This window comes from Myotis yumanensis, unplaced genomic scaffold (assembly GCF_028538775.1).
Source record: "Myotis yumanensis isolate MYYU_CA2020_CCGP unplaced genomic scaffold, mMyoYum1.0.hap1 SCAF_16, whole genome shotgun sequence".
In the NCBI taxonomy this organism is placed as follows: Eukaryota; Metazoa; Chordata; class Mammalia; order Chiroptera; family Vespertilionidae; genus Myotis; species Myotis yumanensis.
This window is the reverse complement of record NW_027223767.1, coordinates 34,128,610-34,144,426: the sequence shown is the minus strand read 5'-3', so window position 1 is coordinate 34,144,426 and position 15,817 is coordinate 34,128,610. Positions and strand designations below refer to the sequence as shown.

General features: G+C 35.2%; 1 protein-coding gene across 10 annotated transcripts in view; it reads right to left on the bottom strand.

Moving 5' to 3' along the window:
- The window catches only part of TANC2 (tetratricopeptide repeat, ankyrin repeat and coiled-coil containing 2), a 265,295-nt gene that overhangs the window by 148,331 nt on the left and 101,147 nt on the right, over nt 1-15,817 (bottom strand). For 5 of the 10 annotated variants that reach the window (XM_070395132.1, XM_070395133.1, XM_070395134.1 and 2 more), the window contains exon 4: nt 12,158-12,340. In XM_070395132.1, the coding sequence (XP_070251233.1) occupies nt 12,158-12,340 (183 nt within the window). Of the gene's footprint in view, nt 1-452; nt 472-12,157; nt 12,341-15,817 lie in introns of those variants that run through there. The other 5 variants (XM_070395137.1, XM_070395138.1, XM_070395139.1 and 2 more) reach the window with 2 other exon arrangements.

Below are 15,817 nucleotides of genomic sequence, written 5' to 3'. Positions count from 1 at the left end.
CATTCATTTTTAAGCATTGCAGTTAATGAAATAAAGATTTAATGTATTAAAGAAGCATGTTTACAGAAATTCTAGGTTTCCACACTATTTTTTAAAAGTGTACTTTACTTCTATTGCAATAGGAAGTAAAAATCTATTCTGGAATCACAATTAACAAAAAAAAGCAATATGACCTTCATATTTACATTAAAAACTGAATTAACAGCTTTCTTCACAATGAAATATTTTTAAAAGTATTAAACTGTTTCTAAATGTTCATACATACACACACATAAAAGTAAAAGAACACACAATTAAAATTAAATATATATGTTTAAAGACATTTCTTAATGGCTTCCCTGAAAACTATGTCAAATTCTCTTAGGTTGTGTTTCTTTTCCTACAAAGCTCAAAGTAGGCCTCGCATCTCAAAAACCCATGTAACACACAGATACTCTACTCATCATACTCACAGGCTTTAGTTTATCTTCTTCTTTAGTCAATACTATATAGTCTTTTCTCCAGAAAACCCGAAAGGCTTCTTCTTATTCACGGTCATGTTGTTATCAGAACTGACACATCAGTAATGATCCACACTTGAATCTTCGGCACTCAGCTCTTCACAATGCCCAGAACTTACTGTGTGTTACAGGTGATACTTCTGACAGCAAATGTTGATTATGGTCCCAAAGCACAAGTGATGCTCCCAGAGGAGCTTAGAATCCCTAACAACATCACCTGCTTCTTTTTGTATCCAGAGATGCAATGTGGTATTTGTCTTGAACAGCTAATGATTTCAAGACAAATTACACGGACGAGTTCTTTTCATTAGATTGCATGACATACGCTTATCCTTTCAGACTACTGCAGCAAATATAGATTGTATGATTCCCTTAGGAAAAAGGAAATATTTTTATACAATATTTCTCTGTGGCGCAGTTTAATTTACCCTTCTGTTAGACCAAACTGATGGAAGAACTGCTTCTGAGGTTTCTAATGGCGCAGCATTAACACAGTGAATGATTCACGGATGTTCTTAACATTCAGGAGTAACATGGAAGGCTAGCAATACAGCCCAAGTCCAGAGCTGATGAATGGCGCAGTGCTGCTGTTGTCATAGCAACTGAGAGGAAAAAAGCAGCACCATATAAGGAGCTGTGACATGAATTCTGGGAACGATTTATTTTAAAAACCTGTAAGCTCCTCATGCCGTAAAGCTATAAACTCCTCTCTTAGTGATTCCTTCTCAAATTTTTCTCTTCTGAATTCCTAAATCAGAGCTGTGTGAATGAATATATATTGCAAAATACAGTAAGTAGTCACTAACAAAACTACATATTAATGTAACTGAAAATATTAATAATACTGTATATGTGCCTGCGTTATCTTCATAATTTATTGGGTTAAATGGTAAATTTAGACAGTGATAAGGAAGGAACTGTCTAGAATGTAAGATATCAGAAAAGTTATTTTTAAATATTTAGAGATATTCAAAACCTGATTGAATGCCTTTCATTCAGATGGCAGTATCAGATACACTAAAACTACAGAATTATCACTTGATTAATATAGTAGCATTGGTATTAATTTCAAACAGAGGCATACTACCTTCTATATTCCTTCTAGATGCAGAAAGGTTCAAAAGACACCAACTTCCTGAAAATTCGAATAGCCTTCACTCATGATCAAGGAAATGACTTGTGTTAATCACTGGTGAGACAGGGTTAGTGTTAGTGTTCCTTCCCATGTGTCTGAAGGCCTTTCCCTAAAGGGTGTGGGGAACCTTTCTGTTGTCACAGTTTCTCCTCACCTCCCAGGAATCCAGAAGAGTCCCTTCCCTTCCAGTGGACAGCAGGATAGCTTGAAAAAAGAACCGTGGGAGAAGGGGAGCTAGGGTTAACGTATGGATTTAGCAGTGGTAATGGTACTCTCTGCAGTATTCTAGACATGGCTGTGAACTTTCAGTAAGCTTCTGAAGCATATGTTCCACTGGTGCTATTCATCTATTTAGACAGGACAATTCTACATGACAGTGATTTCAATCTTTTTTGTCTCGTAGCACCCATAAACTAATTACTAAAATTCTGTGGCACCACAAAAAATATATTTTTTGCTGATCTGTCACAAAAGAAGGTATAATTTTTATTCTTTCACATCAAACAGCTATTGTGTTAGCTGTTGTCATTTTTTTTTTTTTTTTACCTGATAATCTAAGGGAAATGAGGTCAGTGCCTCTGACTAAATAGTCAGGTATTGCAAAAATTATTGTAGCACATTGATTGAAAATCACAGCTATATGAAATTGTTCTATATCATATCAATGGATATTTATCTCCTACCACCACATATTTAATGAAATGTTCCGATACAAAACAATACAAAAGTAAAGCAAAAAAAATAAGGTAAATTTACTTATTGCACTGTTCTCTTATGTGGGCAGCATTGTCACTATAATGTATATTCATCAGTGAGAGAATATTCTGTCATGCCACATATTTATTATTCTTATGGGTTAAATATGTCAATTTGGGCACATTTTCTATAATGAGGGAAACTATGGTTTAGCATTATAGTAAGTTCTATTTTATGATGTGAATATATATTAAAAGCTAAGCATTATATAATCACATATTATAATTTACTTCCTATTTGGAGAGTCACTAAGAGGATTTCTTCTGAATCATGGATATTTACTTACTTGCCTTTCATAATGTGTTGTGACTGAGAAGTATTTCTGAGGACCAATATTATTTAATCTTTACATCTAACATTTGACACTTTGTGAACTGCTCAAATTCCAGCAGGTGGGCAGATAAGCAAGTAGGGAAGACAGGGTCAATTAAGTATAAAAATAGGCTTCTAGGAACTGTGGCATAAATCATGGTGAGTTTTCTGGGCAAGATCACAGAGGAAGCATGAACAAAGAAGGATTTTCTTTTTTTCTGTAACCGTCATGGTATTTTCTACATTTAAAAGTGATACCCCATGCCTAGCCTGTTTGGCTCAGTGGATAGAGCGTTGGCCTGCAGACTGAAGGGTCCCAGGTTCGATTCCGGTCAAAGGCACATGCCCGGGTTTCGGGCTTGATCACCAGTAGGCACCGTGCACAGCCAATCAATGATTCTCTCTCATCATTGATGTTTCTGTCTCTCTCTCTCTCCCTCTTCCTTCCTCTCTGAAATCAATAAAAATAAAAAAGTGATACCCCATAGATGGACCTTGAGAATATTATGCTAAGTGAAGTAAGTCAGAAAAAACTAAGAACCATATGATTTCACTTATATGTGGGATATAAAACAAACTCATGGACACAAACAGCAGTGTGGTGGTTGCCAGAGGGAAGGTGGTGGGGGGCGAGGGGGAAAGGGAACTATTATGATGACAGGAGAAGATTTAACTTTGGGTGGTGGGCACACATTGCAATATACAGATCTTGTAACATAGAAAACCACACCTGAAACCTGTATGATCCTATTAACCAATGTCACCCCAATAAATTTAATTTTAAAAAGTGATGCCTGACTCTTAGAACCACCACATACTAGCTAAAAGGGATTTAAGGGGTACAGAACAGGCCTCCCCAAGATGTGCCATTTGGCATGTGAATTATTTTAAGTTGTAGGCCCGTGGTCGGCAAACTTCGGCTCGCGAGCCACATGCGGCTCTTTGGCCCCTTGAGTGTGGCTCTTCCTAAGCCTTAGGAGTACCCTGATCAAGTTAATAACAATGTAACTACCTATATAGTTTAAGTTTAAAAAATTTGGCTCTCAAAAGAAATTTCAATCATTGTACCGTTGATATTTGGCTCTGTTGACTAATGAGTTTGCCGACCACTGCTCTAGGCAATTGAGACCCTGTAGGTTCAGGTGAAACTTCTGCCCCTCCCTTAACTACCCAGAAGAATTTAAATTGGGGCCTTGCCCATAATAAGAGTCATTACCAGAAATTACTTATGACCTATGTATAAGGATGGGCCTATTTCTAATTACTGAACACCTGTTCTTCGTATCATCTGCAAATGATCGCGCTCCCCTCCAAAGCCCCAAGGCTCTTCTTACCTTGTGCCTTGGCTCCATTTTACCTTTCTGTTTCTGAACCTCTTATGTATGTGGGGTCTCTGACTCTCTTATGTACGTGGGGTTCTGATACATATGCATGTAATTGAATTTGGTTAGTTTCTCTTGTTAATCTGTCTCTTGTAGATTTACTTATTAGACCAGCCAAAAGAACGTAGAAGTGTAGGAAAAACTTTTCTTCTTTCCCCACGTGATATCAGCAATTACTAACCAAGTGATTACCAACTTTTCCACCTGTTAGGATTCCTTTTATTTTTCCCCATATAGACTTCCATTTTGAAAGATTTTATCTATCAAAAATTTATTAATTAAACAAAGAAATATTAACTATTAATCGGAGTTTCTAATAAATACGAGTTGATCACAGTAAGATGATGCAAATTTATTTAAAGCAAAACAAAAAGTATTTAACTGGCAAACCATGTTTGACACATTAAGTGCTAGGCACATAGAGAAACGCTCTACAAACATTTCTTATTCCTTTTAACTCTAAGGTATTATTATTCTTACTTACATATTATCTAGACAAAGCTTACAAATGAATGAGTGTAGAATTTTAACATAGTTCTTTGTCCTACTGGAAGGCCTGGACTCTTGAGAGTATGGCACTACCCAAATCCCGTGTGTGTAAACATCACAAAAGGATTCTTTATTTGATAATACATGTTGACATGTAAGTGCTCAAAATATACATACTGACAAAGCCGCTCTTCTTAATAAAACTTTGTCAGGCTTCTTCTGAGCCCTGTTTTCCACTATGCCTCATCCTTGGGTCTTATACTGAAGCCTGCAGTCTAGCCAAGCTGTAGCAAGAATCCTAAGTCAGTTTAGTGAGAATCCCCCCACCCTTGATAGCTGATCACTCTGTCCTTCCTTCAGCAAAAATTCAGTTAAATTGGTTTAGCAAAAATCCTATCTTTGATGTCTCCTCTTACTAATTTTCCATCCACTGCTGCCTTCCCTTCCTTGCTTCTTGGCTATAAATCCTTAACTGTCTTTACTGTATTTCAGAATTGAATCCAGTTCTAAACTGAGCTCTCTTTTTCCCTGTCGCAATACTTCCTGAATAAAATCCCTCTTTACCACTTTTAATTACTGTCCAGCTCTGGTTTTCTTTAATAATACTGACTCATGATACCTGAAGTTATCTAAATTGAATTAAGCAATAACTGACATTCTCTACTTTTTGTCTGGAAGGCTACAGGGAGAGCAATGGGAGCTACTTCTACCACTGAATAAACCTTCAACCCATAAAACTAGAGCATCTGAATTAGAAACAGTACTTGAATGAGGTCCAGACCTACTTTAATTAGCATTAGTGTTAGTATTCCAAAGAGTTTAAAAGTCTTCATTTACATTTTTTATTTAGCTTTAGAAGTATTTGGTAAGGTACTTTATCCATATGGAAATTAAAATAGAGGTATCTAATTTAGGACTGATGGGAGCTTAGATTATCACACATCTGCTAGATTTTTTAATCTAATAAAATTCACTATAATACAACTTATATTTTTCCTAAAAATGCTCTTTATATTTTTAATTTGGCTTTTCAATACTTTTCTCAAGACTATGTTTCCATTTTATCCAAGTTAAAAATGACAATAAAAGCATTTAGTCAATATTTATTATATGATAGGTTGTATGTTTAAGAAATCTTATTTAATCTTCATAGAAACTCTGTATTTTTCCTAATAATAAAATTCACTAAAGTATATCATGAATTCCAGTTTTCCCCCAAATTGCAAGATAATTATTTTCATGTAAAGAACATATAAGTGCATTAAAACATATCAGACTAACATTATACATAGGCTTTTTTTTTTTTTAAATCAAAATAGCTTTAAATGATTTTCACAGGGTGTCTTGAAAACAAGTCAATGATTCCATTTTATCTATGATGAAAAAAATACTTCGGCTGCAGCTAGTATCTAAAATAACTAGGTTGCAGCATGATCAAATTGATTATTGTAATTTATTTACCATCTAAATTGGCTTGCCACAGTCATTCCAATCCATTGGTAGCAAATACCTTTTAAATCAGGCCAAAATTACTTTTTCCCAAAGACTAGTTAATAATGCATTTGATATCAGGTTACTCCTCGGAAAAGTAGAGAGGAACTCATTTGAGCCAATTAAGTAAGTTACTTGAAGGTCACCTTCCAAAGGCTCAGAACTGATACTGAACATAGTAGATAGAAAGTCACACAAATCTTAAAGTTACAATAATTATAGCTAACATTTATGGAATACCTAACTCTGTGTCAGATGCTGTCTTATGAGCTTATACATACTAACTCATCCAATTCTGTTAATAGTCCTATAAGGTATACACTATATAATTTTTTTGGTGTTCTTTTATTTTAAATGTATTGGGGTGACACTGGTTTAGGTATATACTATTATCATTCCCATTTTAGAAACAAGTAAACTGAAGTACAGAGACTTACAGCAAATTTGCACAAGTTTATAGAATAAGGAAATGGATGTCAGGGTCCATTTTGTTACAATGCCTCATGAGATTTTGGATTTTAATGTGGTAAAAAAAATACAACTACTATATAAGAGTATACAACAAAATTTATGTCATCCCTTTCCCACTTTTGAGTTAGAGTTATTGTATCTCCATACCACACCAAATATATGTGTTTATGTGTGTATATCATTTTAAAACACCAATGGATTACTATTATTGATAAATATTTACATTTTCATTTTTTACTATATAAGTAATACTACATATATACACACACATGCATACATACATGCATATACATTTCAATTTTTTTCAAATTTATCTGAGCAATAAAATTGCTGTCATAAATTATGTGCATTACAATTTTGATACATATTGTCAAACTTACAAAAAGGCTGCATCAATTTACACACCTACCAATAGGGTGAATACTCAAAATTTAAGTTCTACTAAACTTACAGTGTACATAATAGACAAACAGTATAAATTCATTAAGTGTTGAGTAAATAGACTACTGGCACTCCCAATTATCTATATTCTAAGAAGTATGCTGATGGGCTTTATGACTTTACCAACAAAAACATCTTGAAAAGAGCACTGAGTAAGAATCTAGAGAATTGTGGCAATTCCATTACCACAGCACTATGCTATCTCTGTACCCTCTCTTCCATGTCCCCTCCAATGCACAGCAGTATCCAACTAGGCCAAACGAACCTTGAGGCTTGCTCAACTTCTATGGCTTCTAGTTTTCCTTTATTGCCTAAACCAGCGATTTTCATCCAGCATGCTGCAAGAATTTTTAAAACATTCAATACCTGACTATTTAGTCAGGGGAAACTGACCTCTTTTCCCTTGGACTGTCAAATAAAAAAAATGACAACAGCCAACACAATAGCTGTCCTACATGAATGAATCAAAATTTTATATATATATATATTCCGATTGGAAAAAATAATTTTTGGTATGGTACAAAATTTTAGATATTAGTTTACGTGTGCCATGACATGAAAAAGGTTGAAAATTGCTGGCTTAGATCATTTGGCTATCACTTCTGCTACTTGGAATAAAGTCTTACTAGTATTTGATTTACCAGATGCTGTGGTTGAGTTAGCTAACTTCCCTAAACCTTAATTTTTACATTGGTATAATGAGACAAATTTGGAGTTAAAAGGCCTGGATGTTAACCTTGGCTCTGACAGCTTTCTAGTTGTATAATTTTGAGCAAGACATCTGACCTCTCTAAGACTTAATTTACTCATCTATAAAATGGAGATACATGTGAAGAATACATGAGCTAATATGTGTATGTCACACTGTAAGCATTCAAGTGAGAATTATCACCATTATTATTCCCATCATTCAAAAAAGTATAACTTTTAAAACATGCAAAATTTTGAAGTTCCAAATTGGTATCTAATGTTAAAAGCAATTTTTAAAAACTTCTCACCCAATTTAAACAATTTTTGCTAACAATAACAGCTAACACATTCTCGGCATTTAATATTTGCCAAATGCCATTTTAAGCAAGCATTAAACATTGTGATCAGCCTCAATGGCGTAGGCCTGATTACCCATGATGTTGAAGATAACATTATCCCCATTTTACAGATGAAGAAACAGAACTACACAGTAGTGAAGTGAGTTTCTAAGAGCTGGATTACAAACTGAAGCAGTATAAGCCCAAAGCCTATTTCTCTCTTAACCACTTACACTGTATTAATTTGTTTTTATACTGAATAGAGTGAGGTATGTAGGTATGTGTGTAGATATACTATATATCTATATATATTTAACATTTAATTTTCTATCTCAAAATTTCATATGTGTCTTTATTCTTGAGCAGACCTTTCCCCACTCTCACTCTCTGAAGACTAAACATAAGTCAAAATATTTAGAAATAGAATAGACCTATTTCTGCAAATGGGTCTTCATATATATACCTATAATAAATATGCTAAGAGTACAGAGATTACATAATAACAATGATAGGAAAAGGTTACTCCTTTATTATATCTTACAAGATTAAAAAAAGATTGTCTTTTTATCCCTTGTTAAAAGTTAAAGATCTATTTAAAGATCAGGAAATCATGTACAAGATTAATGAACATGGGATACACTAGTCTCTCATACTCCATTCTTCAGATACTTGCCAACAAAATCTGATTAAAAGGTATATCATATCATATTACTTCCCATTCCAGCTCTGCTTAAAATTCTAAGAGTAGGCTCCTTACTATGACCCTAAAAACTCTGGCTTCAACCTACCTCTCCAACTATGTTCTAGTACTCCCACCCCTGCCTTACTCTGCGGAAGCCACACTTGTCTTCTTTTAATTCCTGGACCATGCCAATGGTGCTTTCTGCTTCAGGACTTTTGCACTAGCTGTTACTTCTGCCTGGAAGGCTATGACCCTAGATCTCCCCATGACTGGCCCCTTTTTGTTATTCAGACTTCAGTTCAAATATCTCCTCCTCTGACCACTCCATAGAAATAAATCCTACCACCACCCCAGTCTCTCACTACCCCATTTCCTACTTTATTACCTTCATAGTACTTGTAATTATCTAAAATAGAGTATTTATTTATTGGTTATACGTTTATTACCAGTCTCTTTCCCAGCAGGAATATAAATACCTTCAAGGCAGGGGCCTTCATATGTCTTTTTTACCACTTTACTAACTGTATCTAAAGCAGTACCTGTAGGGCTTAAACAAATATCTTCACTATAGCACAGAAAAGGGATTAAACATTAGAAAGTGAGAAAGAAAATAGAAAGAGATGACTAATCGGGCCCTACTTATTTAACTTGGTTGGTAATATGAATATAGGGAATATAAGACAGTTGGAAGTTTAAATGCATGGAAATATATAAATTAGTAAGTGTTGCCCTAATGGCCAGATTACATTAATGCGTTTTGTTAAGAACCATTTTCTGGTAGAAATTTCCTTATGGTCAGGTAATCTTTCTCCATTCAACTTTCTCTTTACTTATTCAAAACAAAATATAATTAGGAAAGGAAAGATAACTGATGAACAATTTACTAAGATTTTAAAGTTAAGTTTTAGATTAATTTCATTCCAGGTTAAACTAGAAAATTAACATCTCTTTCAATTTGCAGAAAATTGGCCACAGAAAATTTTTTATAACATCCTCTGTCAAAAGACAAATTTCTTTCATTAAGAAATTTAAAAATGCATTCTCAAACTTTAAATTCTTAGGTCCTTGACAGTCTAGAAAAACTAGAACTATGTGTATATATTAAATAAAACAAAACTGTTTGAGAGGATACATATACTTCAAGCATTGTGAAATTAAAACTAAATAGTTCATACATGTAATTAACCAAGTATACCTCTTATTACTGTTCCCCTGTATCACCTGAGTGATATTAGGCATGTTGTTGACTTTTTTATTATATGTATACTAGAGGCCCGGTGCACAAATTTGTGCACAGGGGGGTCCCTCGGCCTGGCTGGCGATAGGGCCTATTGGGGCTGTCTCACCCAGTCTGGGAGAGCGGTACTGCGGGAGGTTGGCTGTGGGAGCACACTGATCACCAGAGGGCAGCTCCTGCATTGAGCGTCTGCCCCCTGTGGTTAGTGCGTGTCATAGAGACCAGTCTACCGGTCATTCAATCGACCAGTCGTAATGGTCGCTTAGGTTTTTATTTATATATATATATATATTAGAGGCCCAGTGCACGGATTCGTGCACAGTGGCGTCCCTCGGGCTGGCCTGTGCCCTCTCACAATCCGGGACCCCCTGGAAGATGTCAGACTGCCGATTTCAGCCCAATCCCCATAGGTCAGGCTGAGGGACCCCACCAGTGCACGGATCTGTGCACTGGGCCTCTAGTATGCATATAAGATCTTTGGTTAATCTCTTCTCGCCCTCCCCCCTTACCTCTGAGATTCATCAGTCTGTTTCATGTTTTCATTCCTGTGCATTGAGCATCTGCCCCCTGGTGGTCAGTGCACAACATAGCTACCGGTCGAACAGTCACTTAGGCTTTTATTTATATATATATATATATATATATATATATATATATATATATATGTATCTTTTCATATATCCTATAGATCTTTGACTATTTAAGTTGAAGTTCAAACTGGGACAGGCAAATGAAATAGAAAAGTGATATCTCCAGAACCTCAGGCAAGGCAGCTAACTTCTATAAGGAAATGGCTATTTCTTTCCAAGTGTGTGGTAAAATGAAGCCACTTGACAGCCATCAAATTTGGTTTTTTGTTATATTCAGTAATCAATAATACCTTAAACTGCAAGAAAAAGTGGGTGTTTCTAAGCAATGAAATTTTATTCATGCAGAATCACATAAAATTTATCCTATTTTTAGATATCAGAAGAAAATAAGTATTTTAGTAAAATATTACTCAGCTATTTTACTGACTTTTATCTAATAACCCAAGAATCAAAGTAGATTTTGCTATTTCAATATGCCTAAAAAACAATAAATAATATAAGAGGAATGACTGATGCTTTGTGGAACTATACAATAAAGAAATATCATTTTAATGAAAAAAATATAAGCATTGTAAAAGTTTCATTCAAAATAGATGGAAGAGAGAAAATCTGACTTTGGGTGGTGGGCATACAGTGCAATATACAGATCTTATAACAAAGAAACCCACACCTAGAACCTATATGTTAATGTTGACCAATGTCACCCCAATAAATTTAAAAAAATAAATGGAAGAGTCTAAAATGTCTATTTCCTCCTCTCTCCTCCTATTTTCTTAAGAATTGTCATATGATAATCAAACCTCCCTACTGTCTAGCTCAATGCCAGACACATAGGAAGTAGTCAATACATCCTTTGGGAATGACTTAATTTATTGCCTCTATGTACTCATAACCCAACAAAACTAGTCAACTTCCTGACATCGGATATATACTGATAATGTTAAAAGAAATCTAACAAAGTGACCCAGGCTTACATATTTTCACACATAAGTCTCATTCAACATACTAAAATGTCTTTCCTGAAAAAGCTTAAACAAACAAAAGTTCATTTAATGAAGTCAGTTTCAGATCTAACAACTTGATCTGAATGGGCAATATATATTTGAGATCATATTAAAGTCAGTGCAATCCATAACTTATGAATGATAGTAAATATACTAAGAAGTTGGAGGAATGTACAATGGAGAGGAAAATATCTAAATCAGCTTTAAAAATAGATATGAAATATACAAATCAAGAATTCAAACAAAAACATGACTAATGTACCTTTGCTGAACTATGAAGCTCTTATTATCCTAAAATTATAATATCTCCATCTGTTAATCTGACATGAACAAGCTGATAAAATGAAATCAGAACAACAGTGTATTCTGGCAAAACTTGAAATTTCCTGAAAGCCTAGAAAAATATGTCCACAACAGATGGATCATTTAGAAAATAAATACATCAATCTGTTAAACTGAATACTATTCTAATTCCCTAAATTAAAATCAGTAGGAGCTCCTCTTTCCAAGAGTCTATGACATTAGGAAGGCCAAAAAGGAAAAAAACCTAAAGATGTACATAAACAGATCTGTTATGACCTAAAACGTCATACTGTTAGGTTTCCTGTTAAACATACTTAATTTAGGTAAGGTCCTTACCAGTTAACTTCTTCACAGGTTGGAGCCGAACACTGATAGACTGATGTGTGAGTAAGGGGGAGGATGGAAGAGAGCGAGACATGCCCTCCATAATCCGAATGTGCTGCATACCTTCACTCACTGGAAGTGGTGGGACGGCGTAGTCTGGCTCAAAAGCACAGTCGCTTTCTGTGGAGATGCCACCTGTTAGACAGAAGAGGATGGAAACAAAAGAGTTGGTGAGAAAAGATTCTTCCTTCTCTATTAAAATTTGTCTTTTAGGATGATTCAGAATAGCATATCCTATATAATAAAAGCCTAATATGCTAAGTGTCCGGTCGTCTGGTCGTCCATTCAATCAATCAAAGCATAATATGCTAATGATATGCTAAGGCCACTCAACTGCTCGCTATGAAGTGCACCGACCACCGGGGGGCAGGCAGTCGACAGGTCGACCAGTCGCTATGACGTGCTATGATGTGCTGCCGGGGTCTGGCCAATCAGGACTGAGATGGACCAAACATGCCCTGAAGCCCTCCTTCGGTTCCTCCCCAGGTGGCCAACATCCCACATCCCTCCCCAACCCCACGGTGGGGTTCCTTGGCCTGGCCTGCGCCCTCTTGCAACGTGGGACCCCTCAGGAGATGTTGGAGAATGGGTTTCGGCCCAATCCCACAGGCCAGGCTGAGAGACCCCACTGGTGCATGAATTCATGCACTGGGCCTCTAGTATAAAAAATAATTATAGTGTAAAGCCGTAAGTATTACAATTAGAGCAAGCTCTTCAATTTTCCCCCTCCCCTACCCCATGAGACAAACATGAAAAAAAGATATTCACCTGCTTAACAATCTAATATATGCATTTGCTACTAGGTCACTATAACTATTTCTTATCCCCTCTCTCCAAGAAAGTATGTGAACATACAAGTGGATAAAAGACTGACATTATTATATGGTAACCTTTGAATCTTTCTCTAACATTTAAAAAAGAGTAAACTATACGCTGTTTACTTCCATTTACATATTGTTAACTCCAACTCCTAAGAAAGTCAGATTAGATTATATACTTCAGACCAACTTTTCCCTAAGAAAACTAGAACATTTTTTGGGTGTTCCAAAAAAAAAAAAAAAAAAAAAAAATAGCCACACTTTGGCTGCCATTATTAAGTCCAATGGGTTAAATCTGAAAGGAAAGGAACATTAATTGAGCTATCAGCTGTTAAAATGTGTATACATTTTTGGGGACACCCTGTATATATTTTAAATCTTCCTGAAGGCACTGTAAAGTTAACAGCATAATGAAGAATTACAGAAGAAAACTGAAGCCTGGCATTTGGGGTTAAAGAAGCTTTTGACAGTTTTATAGAGCTGGAAAGACAAATATTGGCATGAAGGGAGAACAAAGTTGTGGAGGGGAACCTGGTAAAACTCCAACACTTTTGTTTGGAAGGCCAAAGGGCTACACTCTAGGAGTAAATATAAACCCAAACTAGGCTGGCCTTTACAGGACTGAAACCCAGCTCCACATGTCTACCACAAAATTAAGTTAAGGCAATTTTGGATTGCTAGTGCCAGCTAAAAACAAACATAAATCTTCTTAGAGGAAGATAACAACATCACCATAGGTCTCAAATTATTCCCACAAATTTTCATACACAATATCGGGCCCTTAATTAACAGTAACAAAGAGATAAGATAACATGAAAAAAGTAAGTCAGAAAGACCATGCAGAAGAAATAGTCTCACAAAAGATACAAATGAACCAGGAGGCACAGAATTTAAAGTAGAATGCTTAACATAAAAAAGACTAAGATACTTAGGAATAAATTTAACGAAGGAGGCAAAATATTTGTATACTGAAAACTATAAGACATTGATAAAAGAAAATTAAAAAACATACAAATAAATGGAAGATATCCTGTGTTCATCTACTGGGAAGAATTAATATTGTTAAAATGTCCATACTACCCAAAGTGATCTATAGACTCAATACAATCCCTACCAAAATTCCAATGCCATTTTTCACTGAAATAAGAAAGCAATTCTAAAACTTTGTAAGAAAAAATGAATCAAGTAATCTTGAGCAAGGTGGACAAAGCTGGAGGCATCACACTTCTTGATTTCAAATTATAAAGCTATAGTAGTCAAAATAAGTTAGTAGTAGCATACAGACACGCAGCATGCAAACAGACCAATGGAACAGAATAGAGAGCCTAGAAATAAACCCATGCATATATAGTCAACTAAACTTCAACAAGGGCACTAAGAATACACAATGGGAAAAGGATAATATCTTCAACAAACTGTGTTGGAAAAATGAGAGAGCCACATGCAAAGGAATGAAACTGGATCTTTACCTTGCACCATATACAAAAATCAAGTGAAATGGGTTCAAAATGTAAACATAAGAACTGAAACTATAAAACTCCTAGAAGAAAATATAAAAGGAAAGCTCCTTGACATTGGTCTTGGCAATGATTCTTTGGATTTGACATCAAAAGCATAGGTAACAAAAACAAATGTTAACAAGTGAGACTATATCAAACTAAAAAGTTTCTGCACAGCAAAAGAAACCATCAACAAAATGAAAAAGGCAACTTACAGAATGGGAGAAAATACTGCAAACCATTTATCCAGTAAGTAATTAAAATCCAAATATTTAAGAAATTCATACCCAATAGCAAAACTAAATAACCTAATTTAAAAATCAGCAAAGGGCCCAAGTAAGCATTTTTCCAAAGAAGACACAAAAATGGCCAACAGGCACATCACTAATAATCAGAGAAATGCAAATCAAAACCACAATGAGACATCACTTCATACCTGTTAGGTCAGCTATTATTTACAAAAAGTCAAAAGATAACAAGTATTAGCAATAATGTGGACAAAAGGGAAACCCTTTACACTGTTGATGGGAATGTAAACTGGTACAACCATTATGGGAAACAGTATGGAAGCTCCTCCAAATATTAAAAATAGAACTGCCATATGAATTAGCTATTCTACTTCTGAGTATATATCAAAAGAAATAAAATTATTATCTCAAAGAGATAATTGCATTCATATGCAGACTGTGGCACTATTCACAATAGCCATGATTTGGAAACAACCTCAGTTTCTATTGATAAAGAAAATGTGATTTCACACACACACACACGAATATTATTCAGCCTCAGACAAGGAAATCCTGCCCTTTGTGACAACATGATGAATCTGGAGGATATTATAAGCAAAATAAGCCAGACATACAAAGACAAATACTACATAATCTCACTTATATGTGGAATCTTAAAAATACAGAGAGAAGAATGGTGGTTACCACAAATTAGGGGGCTGAGGGAAAAGAAAGATGTTCAAACTTTCAGTTGTTAGATAAATAAGTTCTGGATCTTAGCAAAGAGACATCTTAATCAGCTTAATTGTAGTAATCATTTCACAATGTATACATTTATCGAAACATCATGTAGAAGCAAAACACACCCAAACTGAACTGCAATTGGAGAAAAAAATTAAAAGACAGGAGGAGAGCCTAAGGGAGCTATGGGACAACATGAAACAAAGCAACATAAGAATAATAGGGGTGCCAGAACAACAGGAAGAGGAACAAGGGTTAGAAAACCTATTTGAAGAAATAATGTCAGAAAACTTCCCTGAGGTGGGCAAGAAAAAAGTCACACAAGCA